The 13,304-nt window shown below is 35.2% G+C and overlaps 1 protein-coding gene across 2 annotated transcripts; it reads left to right on the top strand.

The window, feature by feature from the left end:
• The first annotated feature begins 2,145 nt into the window (after positions 1–2,145).
• On the top strand, positions 2,146–12,361 carry LOC145674999 (actin-2-like). Of its 2 annotated transcripts, none has more exons than XM_081745344.1 (2): positions 2,146–2,413; positions 11,164–12,361. In XM_081745344.1, the coding sequence occupies exon 2, from the start codon at positions 11,170–11,172 to the stop codon at positions 12,298–12,300; it is 1,131 nt and encodes a 376-aa protein (XP_081601470.1). In that variant the 5' UTR covers positions 2,146–2,413; positions 11,164–11,169; the 3' UTR covers positions 12,301–12,361. The 2 variants fall into 2 exon arrangements, with proteins under 2 accessions (XP_081601470.1, XP_081601471.1); XM_081745345.1 differs by lacking the exon at positions 2,146–2,413 and adding an exon at positions 5,514–5,634.
• The last annotated feature ends 943 nt before the right edge of the window (positions 12,362–13,304 follow it).

The following is a 13,304-nucleotide window of genomic DNA, read 5'->3' as shown; positions in this document are numbered from 1 at the left end:
ACTTGTTTGTTATTTTTTGTCGTTTATTGTTTCCACCAGGTTCTAAGAAGAAATTCATGACTTTCTTGGATATTTTATGTCCTTCATTTTCTTTTTGAACAAATCAACTTCAAAGACAATTATTACATCATATATCTCACGAATTACAAGAACTTATCCAATTTGGATGCAACTTGGCATGGCGGTTGACTTTAACAGATTTAGTACACAAGTTAATAATAATAATAATAATAATAATAATAATAATAATAATAATAATAATAATAATAATAATAATAATAATAAGACAAAGAAGGAGGAACTAATTGTATATTAAAACAAAAATATATTAAACGAACCAGACTAAGCGCTAAATTAAGGCATAAGAAGGCAATGGGAGACAATAGATAAGCTATATTGAAAATATAGTTTTGTAAAGATTTGCTTTTAAAAACCGATAAAGGATGATTTTCAGCGAACTTAGCAAGTTCGTTACTGAATTCTCTATGTCTGTGTGTATGTATGTGTGTGTACCTGTCTGTCTGTTATTTGCGAATTTTTCAATTTTGAGTCCTTTATTCGATAGAGCATCAAAAACTATCTCAAAGAAGTGTCAGAATTTTTCGCGTTACTCTTACCGTTCCCGAGATATTGGGAAAAAAGGCCCGATTTCGAGAGAATTAAGGAGCTTTATCATGTCATAGAGAATGATATTGATATTGATCAATACCTAAGAGGATGGTGAACATTTTGGTAACACATAGTAACCGGTGGTCACTGTCCAACTGGTCACCGTTCCCCAGATATTGACCGAAAAAGTTCGGATTTCGGGAAATTTAAAAAGCAATGCAAATCATAGAGAGATGATATTTTGGAAATGTTTCAATTTTGAGCATATGCCGTAGAACGTTTAAACAGACCTCTTAAACAAAACATGTGAAAAAATTTAGCACTCAAGGAAATTATAAATGGATAGATATATTGCAAGAATTGTTTAATGAGTATAATAATAAAGTACATAGAACAATTGGTGTAAAGTCTGTAGAAGTTGATAAGAAAAATTAATACTTTTTAAGTTCGTTCTGGCAATGCTCTTGGAGCATTCTCAACTGGTTTATCTTTACGATAGTCAATCTTGCCAAACATACGATAATTTATCGTAATATACGATAATTTAAGCTTTAATGCTATATACGATAATGCCCTTGCACTAATAGGTGAATATACGATAATTTTAGATTTTTTTTTTTCAGTTTTGAAATGTGCAAATAAATTGTAGACGTGCATTAAATAATTATAAAATAGACATATTGAGGTTTTCTAACAGTCATTCCTGCTAAAATAAATCAATAATGACTTAATGCAACCCTGCATTCATTTTTTTAAAATTCAATTACGTTTAGGAGGAGGGTGGCAATATTGTTGTTATTCAGAATGCTGTTAATAAGAACTTTTTTTAAAAAATAGTGAGGACAGTTACGCCGATTTGGAGTTCGAGATTACTAGACAAGTTTATTATATTATTGCTATTATTAGTAGTATTACATTTGTTTCTACAATTACCACGTGCATAAAGAAAATACAATATTTTTTGTAATATACGATAATTTTAAAAACAAAAATCGAAAAAAAGTTTCCTGAAGTTGGCAACTATGGGGAAACTTACTAGCTCCAACCTTTGAATACGGATGGAGGGGAACAAGATGGCGACGGACATCTTTACATCTGGAGTATCATGCTCCTTCAATTGTGCAATTGTGAACTCATACATAATTTTAAATTTTGACAAAATTTAGTTTCTTTACAATTTTGATATATTATTACATCTTTTTTATATGTCTAACCCCCAAGTAATTTTACAAATTGGGTGAAAACAAATCTACTTAGAACAGGCGAATTCGTCCATGTTGGAACGCGCCATATTATTCAAATCTACGTTTGCAAACATAATTTAAAACAAATTTAGTGAAGCAGTCCACTGGGCTATAAGGCCGGGACTTACTTTATAAATCTCCCAAAAGGAAGATAACTAGAACTAGAACTAGAATACGGATATGACCTAGCAAACTATTATTCCATACCACCATTGTTAATCCTCTACCTAGTGTTGTAAAATAGTTTTCATGGTTTTAAACAATGATATGTCCAGAACAACTTTAATGCTCAACTGGTTAGAACAAATCGTTGTATTTCAGCGTCTCCTAGGCAACTAATAAAATTTGAAAATGAAAAGAAAAAAGTAAACTATGTAAATATATATTATTTGAAAAAAAACGGATGCTACCATTGTTCATATTCTTTTCTTGATGTCTTTCGCATCGTTGTCATAATAGCAAAATTTTATAAGTATTTTGTATCATTTAGAAGAGATATGTGACAACTTTAATTCAGCGATACAAAAGGTGAACTTGGTGAAAGCTGGGACAAAGTTTGAGTGAGTATATTTAATTTTTGATCATTATTTTTGTCTTTCTAATGTGCACTATAGTGGAGTAATGTTTTATCTGGCTTGATTTTGTTTCACATAGCTGAAAACCCACGCTGACCGAGAGGTTCGGAGAAGCGTGTATATCTGGAAAACTGCACCGAGGCATTATTGTCTGTTCCATGAATTACTTCCAAATGTATAGTGATTCTTTATAGGGTTTACAACTTCAATCCAATTCTATATTGGAACCACATGCAGACTTGGTTTATATGTCATTATACTGCAAAACACTTCAAGTTTGCCTCACGTAGTGAGTAATTGCGGAGTTGACCACACGTAACGCCACCGGTCAGTCGTTAAAAATTGAGATTTACACTTGTGCGGAAAGAGCTAAGTGCATGTTTTGGTTTGAAGAAATGAAGTCAGCAACGAGTGTACAGCGTAAGTTTTGCACACAATATGGCAAGAAACCATCCAGCAGATCAACAGTGTACAAATGGCACCAGACAATTGTTAAAACAAGTTGTTCTGTGCGACATACAAAGGTTCCAGGGCGCTCACTCGTGACTGACGATGCATTTAGGGAGAATTTTGTCCGCAACCCTCGAAAATCTATACGACGTTCATCACAAGAAATTGTCATCCTTCGGACCACTGTTTTTCGTGTATTGCGTAGATGTTTGTCCATGAAACCATATAGACTGTCCTTGGTTCAAGCACTGAGTGAAGCGGATAAACATACTTGACATGAACTCTGTATCACCATTTTGGATCGCATTAGTGGTGATGAGTCCTTCTTGAACAACGTGGTATTCAGTGACGAATCAACTTTTCATCTTTCCGGCCGAGTCAACATACACAATTGTCGTATTTGGGGCATGGAAAATCCACATGCGCACGTACAGCTGGATCGTGACAGCCCCAAAGTGAATGTATTTTACGCTGTTTCCAGAACAAAAGTATATGGACCATTCTTTGCTGAGAGCACCATTACCGGCATCGCCTATCTTGACATGCTCCAAAACTTCCTTGTTTCATGTTAGATGAAGATGACCACGATGGCCGCTTATGGTGGCAACAAGATGGCGCCCCGCCGCACTACCTGATAAACGTAAATGAATTTCTTCAACAGCATTTCCCAGATAAGTGATAAGTCGTGGTGGACCAATTACCTGACCGCCACGGTCTACAGATTACGCGCCACTTGACTTCTTTCTGTGGGAGTTTGTGAAAGATAAGGTGTATTCCCCTCCCATACCTGATAATGAACTGAAACACCGCATCACAACAGGTTACCCCCGAAATGCTGGCTACTGTTTGGCAGGAAATAGACTTTCGTTGGGATGTGTCCAGGATGACCGCAGGTGAACACATTGAGCCCTAATGGATTTGTCAGGAAAAAAAACTTGAAGTGTTTTGCAGTATAATGACATATAAATGAAGTCTGTATGTGTTTCTAATAAAGAATTATAACTGATTAAAGTTGTAAACCCTATAAAGAACCACCCTGTATTCATAAACAAAGTCTCGTGTAATTAAAGCATACTAGTTGCTGCTAATTCACGTACTGCTTCGCAAAATAACTGAGGACCAGAACTATAAGGTAGCGTTACGAGTGCCAACTACAAGATATTATTATAATAGTTAATAATACTATATATTAGTTAATAATACTACAAGTAAATGTGCTTAATAAAATAGCAGAGATACTGCACGTGTGCATGCGCCTTAGTTGAACTGTCTAGGTTTGTGCTCTACTGCCAATTGGAAAAATGGCTATCTTCTTTCTCCGCGTATACTTTGAGGAAACAACAATGGGAACCTTGCTAAACATATTAACATTTATAATCATTGATTTCCCAAAGCATTTAAAGAACAAAGAGAAATAACAGCTTGATAAGGCATCTCCAGTTTAGCCCCGAAAACTTACATTTCATTAAAAAAAAGTTTGTTACTGACCATACCTATGTAACCGAGGGAGTGAAACTCCACTAGCCAATCAGGATTTTGAACAGTGGAAGAATGTGACTATAGTGCAGCCAAAATGCCTTCATCCGTGGCAAAAAATGCGAACTAAAGAACCACTCGTTTTTGCTCTATGTAAAGCAATATTAAACCGGAAGTTGTAATGGATTTCTGTCACTTCCGGTTTTGGTAGAGGAATTAAATTAAAGATGGAATATATTCTTGTGACGCTTAATTGTTTGCAGAAAACCACTCCTCGCTATCTATTACCAGTTTTCCTCTATAGTGATCAACATTAAAACCGGAAGTGGTTGATTTCTGCAACTTCAGGTTTGAATAGAGGCTTAAGAGAGAAAATGGAATGTATTCCTAGAACGCAAAATCGATTCCAAAACACCGCTTCTCACTACATCTTATCGTTTTTGCTCTGTGTAGACCAATATTAAACCGGAAGTTGTATTTTATTTCTAACACTTCCGGTTCTAGTAGAGAGTTAAGGATGAAGAAGAAATATATTCTTGGGACGCTTAATCGATTACAGGAAACCCCTTCTCGCTATCCATCACTGTTTATGCTCTATGCTGATCAATGTTAAAACCAGAAATGGTTTATTTCTACCACTTCCGGTGGATGAATCATCTCCATCAATGGACTCGATATTTTGTTTTCACCCTCTATATCCAGTGGCGGATCTAGCCCAAAGTAGGGGGAGCTAGACAACCAGTTTTTTGGGTGGCAAAAAAACTTTAAGTTATTATTTATGTATTTTTGAAAGTTTATAGTGAACTCATCATATGCCTATCATAGTTTGGGTTCTGGCAGCCTCTCTCCCCCCAGTGTTTACGTTCTAGATCCGTCACTGTCTGTATCCTGGCCAAAGTTCATAATGATTCATTAAGTAGTCTTTTGTCTTCCGGACGGACAAATTTTTTTTCTAGCCCAGATGGACGGACGGACAGAAGCGTAAATAAATAAAGAAGTTTTGGTAAACCAAAGTCTCTCTAAAATGTACAAATTAATTTTAATATTCATAATTATTCTATTAAACACAACATATTACTTTTTCATGTGAATTCATTATAAATTTATCATTTAAAAAAAAATATTACAACAAATTCTGTAACACATATACTAAACAGATGAACAGCGTATGTCAATTTCTTGAGACAAAAGTATGAAGAAGAAAAGAAATTGTGTTTACTAAACGACACTGTGAAATTTTACAAGACTATTTGTTCACAGATCTCAAACATGAGAAGAGAGTAATCTACTTATACGTTCTATATAAAAACCTTAAGTATACCTAATATAAGCCCGACAAAAATTGAAGCATTACTAGGCTAAGTATTAAACTGTAAGGCATTTATTCCGAAGTTGGGCGTCCGCTTTCGCCACGTTTTTTCGCTGTTATCTCCTTTCTACACTTTCTGCAATTTGTTATTAGGTTCATGAATTCGTGCTCTTCACAAACTTTTAAAAGATTTTGATCGTTATCAACGTATTGCTTCACAAATGTTAAAACTGTTAGTTCATTGCCCTTGCACATTCGCCATATTGATAACATAAATGCTTGTTACTTTCCCACAATGCAACTGTTTGGTTACCTTGCGCCAAGTAGTTCCCTCCGCTCGCCGTATAGTCCCAAGTTTATAACCGCTTATATATAAGAAATAAACAGATTTTCGAGACCCTTATATATTATTAAGCACACAAACGATCAAATTATCCATATCTTTCCTGTAAATTTTAAAAATTTTGCTGGAAACGGACGCCCAACTTTGGAACTTAACCCAAATGTAAAGCTTCAAATAAGTGAATGTTGCAGTAAACCGATACATACACAGTTTCTATATAACGTCTTTAATTCAAACATTTTTTGTAAATTGTAGCTGAGGCTTTTATTTTACAAAAGAGGTCCAAACCATTAATGACAACATAAAAATGTCAAATTTAGGGTAGGTTATGTTAAGTTTCCATTTTAGTTTGGTTACTATTCTAATTGCCTCAAATGTGAATTTGCTTAGGCTAGGCTAAACTATTCTTTTTGAAATTTACTTCATTATCGGTTAAAGAATAGCGTATTCTGATCATAAATGTCTCCTTTAATAAGTACTAATTTTGCTCACGTTCACAGGTGATACTAATCAATTAGACAGGCGATCAGGAGGTTCCATGTTCAATTACAGGTGCATGCTTTCGATGGTTTTACTTGGTACTCGAGTAAATGTCAGAATAATCCCTCCAAGTAAAGCATTGGATGCTATTTCTACAATCCATGAGCAATAATGTCATTCTTTTTTGTTAAACTAAAGTATTCAAAGTCAGAGAAGTCTTTAAATCATAACCATTACAAGCAATGGCGTATTTAGGGGTGGCTATCGGGCTCAAGCCCCCTCCGAAATAATTTCATTATTTTGGGGGGTATTATGCGTACAACACAAATGTTTCTTACAGGTTATCAAGACTCCCCAGTAACAAGATTCTAAATACGCCACTGATTACAAGTATCTTACTGTTATGATACAATTCTATGCCAAGAGACAGCGTTTGACGTCTGAAGGCAGGGCTTCAGTCCCCTTTAAGAGGCCTCATCACTACGAAATTAAAATACCGCTAATTTTAGAGTAATTATATGATATCTTCAAATAGATAAAAGATAATCGAAATGTAGAACAAGAGCTCCCTAGACAATATTATTGTGCATGAGGTACCGTTATCACGAGTCACCTAGTAGCTTTCCGTTTGCAGCCATTTCAAAACGCGAAAATAAATGCCGATTTTCTAAATGGTTGGTAATCGAAAGCAGATAAGTGAGTCGTGATAACGGTATCTCATGTAAAATAATATTGTCTAGCGAGCACTTGTTCCACTTTTTGATTATCTTTTATCTATTTGAAGATATCACATAAGTACTGTAAATTTAGCGGTATTTTAATTTCGCTGTGGTAGGGTCCCCTTAAACGCTGTTAGGAAATGAGAGGGTTGCGGCTTTGCCACATCTTTGTATACATCTACCTCAGTTTATCTGACACCTGCTCTCGCTACAGTACTTCTGCTTAGCTACATAGTAATGTTGCAGTACAGTCTTGATTTTCTTCGCCTAGGGCACACGTAATCAATTCTGTCACACACTTTAATCTCCTCTTTCTCTTGCACAGAACAGTTGATCTGTTATACACTAGGGTTAAGAATTTCATTCAAGTTCCTTACGTAATTACTGATTGTGAAACAACTACTGGTCCATTTCTCTCTCTCTCTCTCTCTCTCTATGTCTCTCTATCTCTATCTATCTTCATAAATAGGAGCAGCAACTCTTGGGCTTCTCTCCGGCCCCATTCTCTCTTCGAATACCCTTCTTCAGTGCATCTATTAAGATCAGGATTGGTAATAGATGTAATAACAGAACCTAAATGAATAAATGAATTCTCGGAACAGTCTTTAAAGGGAAAACGATTCCGACAGTGTAACTGAAAGACATTTTGTAATAAAAACAGTTTCGGACTCGATAAAGAAACCAGTTTTCCGAGAAAATTTGGTTTTGGGCCCTTGGCTCTAGTTTCGAAACCGGAAACGATATGGAAGTGAAATTTCAGGAGAAAACAGAAACAGGCTTTGTAACATAATCACTGTAGGTGATTTCCCTGAATTATCTTTTCACGGTTGCTCAACTTTGCTTGCAGCTTTTGACGATCTTGAGCTAAATGATGTTTGCAACTGATTGTGTTGAAATGTATTTCAATGGTTTTCTTGAAACACAAAGAGCCCTCCCCGCTTGTCTAATGATTAACATGGCTATTGGTCCCGAGTTCGATTCCTGGTGGGAAAGCAATGACATTTGAACATATCGTAGTGGATCGGATTCCACCTTAAGCTATAGGTCCACACCTCATCTAGCCTCGATATTGAAACGGGACCCTAGATAAGCTTCAACAAACAACATTGAATTATACAGAATTATAGTTTTTGTTTTGTTGACACAACCGAATGTAATTTGGTAATATATTGCAATATAATTTGGCTCTGTTATCAAACCACGCCGAAATAAGACGTTTATTTAGATTCCGAAACCGGAATTTAAAACATTCTCGGTTTCGTTTCCATTAACACGTCTAATTAAATTAATCGTATTCTTTAGCAGTACTTGTATCTATAATATCTTCATGGGTACAATTTCGTCTCAAACAGAAGCAAATCTGTTTACTTTTCTTTTCTCTAGGTCTTGTATTTTTGTTCTCTTTCCTGATTATACTATTTTTTTCTTTTCATTTCACTCAATTATCGTCATACTTTACACGCATACTCCGAAGACTCAGACATACTCATGCGCTATAATACCCCACACAATCAAGAAAAAAAAAAAACTAATAACTTGATTTCTTTACTGAGGATCTCTTTAGCTAGCGTGCTCGTTTACAGTTGGTTTGTCTATAATCACATATTCAAACTTCGTTGAGAGGCGAAAGCTTAAATAAAAACCGTATAGATGCGGACAATAGTAAGTATGAAGAGCGTTCAAGTCAATCCGGGACTTTTCTATAGGCTTAAAATAGAATGTCAGATTTTTTTATTTAAGTTCAGCGAGAACCATGGTGGCTCAATGGTAGAGCGCTTACATCTAGTTCGTGGGATCCCTGGTTCGATTCACGGCCAAGTAAATTTGTGGTGCACATCGTTCTCGTGGGTTTTCTCAGGGTACACCCGTTTACTCCCACTTTCTCATTCCACCAATTCTTCCATTATCATTCACTTGCTTTAATCATCGTCTCCCATAACCTAACGAGTATAACTTGGGACGTTGAATATAAATCAGCATTTTTAGACTTTGGGTTTTGTATAGCAAATTGCTAAACAAATTTAAACTTGCAGAACAATTTATGAGTTTTATATAAATGTTTCGGAACGAAGAAAAGAATATTATTATTATTATTATTATTATTATTATTATTATTATTATTATTATTATTATTGATGGTGGTGGTGGTAACAGTATGTATATGTGTTACTGTTTCAAGTGTTTATGAAATAAAATACAAATTTTCTTTGTATGGCGCAAGAAAGGAAAATAAGGAAATTAACGAGAGAAATTCTGCAGATTGTCTAAAAATATAACTGGTCATGAATTTATCTATATGGAGATGTTCTTTAAGTGATGTATCCGCACTGACGTGTGGAAATGAGGAATTGAAAATTACGTATTCCACGAACTGAACCCTCATTGTTTATGAAAAACAAAATACCAAGAAAGAAAAATAAACAGTAATGTAATTTCACACACATATGTTCACCTACTCACGTTGTAGCAAATGTTAGGCAAATTCCGTTCGTTTTTTTTTCTTTCTATATTTTTCAATATTCTAAGTCGAATGCCATTTTTCTTTCATTTCATTGGAAAACAAGGAAAGCATAGCAAAAATATTTCTGATTCATGCTATCAAACAAGTGGATTTGTCATTTATGCACTGAGTAAAAAATGTATGTAGCGTACGTAAAATCGTATGTTACATTTGTAAATCCTGTAGTTTTTGGACTTAATGTACAGCAAAGGTATAACTGAAAACACATGTTTCATAATACTTTCTGTATAAGTGTTCCATCTGTACCTTCTGTCCGTATGAAACAATATAGACGGTCAGGATCTCGCATACAAATAGACTTTACGAAAATAACATATATACATGTATGTAATATAAGGAAGACTGTTAGATATCAGACATCCTGCAACGGCATGATGTAACATCTAAGGGCAGTGCTTATGTAGCATACGAATAACGTATGCTTCATACTGATTTCTGTAGTAAGCAATTAGATTCCGCATATTTGTACAACATGCCGCTGTCCGGAGAAGGGATTTTTGTCAATGTGCTCTCCTTAGCAGAGCTGGAACAACTTTTAAAAAATACAAAGGCAAAAAAGGGAGCAAGTATTCTGTTTTTCCAAGTGACCTCATTTGCGAAAAATACGTTGAGGTCTTGCATTTCAAAAGCCTATTGAGACACTTCATTTTCAGATGCAATAAACTGTCATAGGACATATGATTTCGCTTTCATCAGTTTCACAGCAGGTCATTACTAATATGGTGTGTGATGATCCGTATTGGTTTGATTTGTCACCGAGAATCTAAAAGGCACCAAAGGGAAAACGTTGTTCTCTTGAGGGCATTCATTATTCAACCCGTAAGATCAGAAGAAATCATTCTGTTACAAAACAAAATCAATAATATAATTGTTCTATCATAAAAGTATCTCAGCGTGGTAATAAAATATGATCATAGATACGTGCATCGCATTTCGCGATACAATTTTTGTTTGTATATCACTTCTAGGATTTTGTGTAGAAAACTGCGACGTTATACCGCTTTTTAAAACACTGACGTAAAAGCGGTAGAGCATCACTGTTTACTACACAAAATCATAGAAGCGCTATGCAAATGAAAAATTGTATCGAGGAGTGCGCTGCATATCTATGATCATATATCTATTTATTAAAACATTATTTTTAACAGACTTTTTAGTGGTTATTTTCAATTACAATTGATTTTATTTTCATCCCATGTTCTTCACACTTTTAAAGTTTAATAATATATTAATTTTCGATTCTTCAACAAAAGCTTCATTCCTATTCCTCATTCCAAAATACCGTTTGCACTACACAAAAATGTACATACTGGACTAAAAAATCCGTAACAAATAAAAATATGATTACGTGTAAATTAAAATTGTATTTTTTGATAAGATAAAAATCTAATATTCCTCTTTTGATGACAAGATTTCAGTAATAATATATCGTTTCAGATTACAATGGACAACAATCCGTTTGGTCATCCAATTGTTATAGACAATGGTTCTAGTACCATTAAAGCGGGATTAGCTGGCGAAATGGTACCAAGTGTTTACATTTCATCTCTTATTGGCATGCCTAAATACCAGAAAGCAATTCCTACTGTTGGACCTTCTCACACCTTCATTGGAGACGGCGCACAAACTCATCGAGGAGTGCTCAATCTCAAGAACACCATCACTCGAGGTGTTATTAACAATTGGGAAGAGATGGAGAAGTTGTGGGAACATGTTTTCCAAGAGTTGAATGTTCTCCCAGACGAACATCCTATTCTACTCACAGAACCTCCTTTCAATCCGAAAAAGAACAGGCAAAAAATGGCTGAAGTTATGTTTGAATCATACGATGCGCCAGCTGTTAGCTTTGAGATACCTGGAATCCTTTCACTATACGCTCAAGGTAAGACGACTGGCGTAGCTGTTGATTGTGGCGAAGGTGTTACCCATACAATTCCTGTATATGAAGGTTTTATTTTGTTCAATGGGGTCATTCGACATAATTTCGGTGGTGAAGATTTAACCGAATATCTATTAAAGTATGTGCCTGAATTTTATTGGGGTACAACGGCTGGCAAAGAAATCGCCAAAGAAGTGAAGGAGAAGACATGCCACGTATCACTAGAGCGATTAGAATATTCCTATTACAGTGCCCCGAATATGAAACAAAAAACATTCGAACTTCCCGATGGCCATGTGTTACATATTGGAGAAGAACAAGTAACGTGTCCCGAAATTCTATTTGACTCAATGTTGCTTGGTAAAGATGAAATGATAAGTATTCAAAGAGTAGTGTATAGTTCTATAATGAAATGCGATATTGACACAAGGAAACCTTTGATATCCAATATCGTATTATCTGGTGGAAGTACCATGTTCGAAGGGTTTGTTAATAGACTCAGAAGGGAATTGGTAGAACTGTTCCCGAAGTTAGTAAAAGTAGGTATAATAGCTCCACCTGAGAGGAAGTTCGCTGCGTGGATAGGAGGATCTATACTCAGTAGTTTATCAGTATACAATGAACAGTGGATTAGCAGATCGTTGTATGATGAAAAAGGGCCTTCAGTTGTGCATTCGTCCTGTACTAATCTGTAAATTTGTGTGTATTGTTTGACTGTGCTTTTTCGACAATATAAATAAAATGTACTGTTTGCTATTTGATGGTAATTCTTTAATCAAATATAAAGATCCGATTTTAAAAAAAGATTATTTTCACTATTAATGGATGCGCTTCTTTCCTATGATTGGGATGCAAACACGGAACTACATTCTGGGACCCTTCAAGACACAAGATGGAAGAATACCAACATATAAAGAAACTCCAATATTTCAGACCTGTTTTACAGGATGTGTGATTAGTTCTGTAGTCGATATAGTATAACTCTAAGGAAAGAATCATGAATGTAGGATGATAATAATTTACTACTTCAGTACTATTGTCATTAAATGTTGTACAATTTATCCCAGAAAAATGTAAGCAATCTTCTCTTTAGACCCTTTTGGCACAGGTCTACTAAATAGGAGGGGGTGTCGTAAAGTTTTAATTAATATCAGAAAGTTATTTAAGATATGGTGATGAAATTTAGTTAGTGTTATGTTTGATTTTAATGTGCATGATGTTAAGGAAATTAGCTCCTAATGAACTTTTTTACAAGGTGGGCCAAAAGTGACCAAGTGCAAGATGGATAAAATTTAGGCTCGCAGAGTGATAAAAATCCCTGCATTTGAACGGTAATAATACCAGACAAATTCATGACGAGATGAAGGCTGTGAATTGCTATGATTGTCCATCTTACGATACCATTGTAAAGTGGAAAAAGAAATTCCAAACTGATCATATATCGCTCACAGACGACCCAAGACCTGGAACACCATCCCGATGCGGTCACTGTGAAGAAAGTGGAGTGTTTAATCCTCGAAGACAGACGTGTAACCATTCAAACAATTATGAATGAGACTGGTCTCAGTTATGGTAATGCGTGGGAAATTATCCATAAAGAATTTCACATGTCTAAGGTATCTCGTACTAAGTTCCTCGTTTGCTGACATCTTTTCAAAAGCACCAGCTCAATCATTTCAAGTTGCTGTCGACAAAGCAA

The sequence above is a fragment of the Thermobia domestica genome, chromosome 18, assembly GCF_964235325.1.
Source record: "Thermobia domestica chromosome 18, izTheDome1.hap1.1, whole genome shotgun sequence".
In the NCBI taxonomy this organism is placed as follows: domain Eukaryota; kingdom Metazoa; phylum Arthropoda; class Insecta; order Zygentoma; family Lepismatidae; genus Thermobia; species Thermobia domestica.
The sequence above is the reverse complement of the archived record's forward strand: the minus strand, read 5'-3'. Positions and strand labels throughout refer to the sequence as shown.

Excerpts from the sequence above, each read along its gene's own strand:
- LOC145674999 (XM_081745344.1), top strand. The coding sequence starts at position 11,170 with ATGGACAACAATCCGTTTGGTCATCCAATTGTTATAGACAATGGTTCT.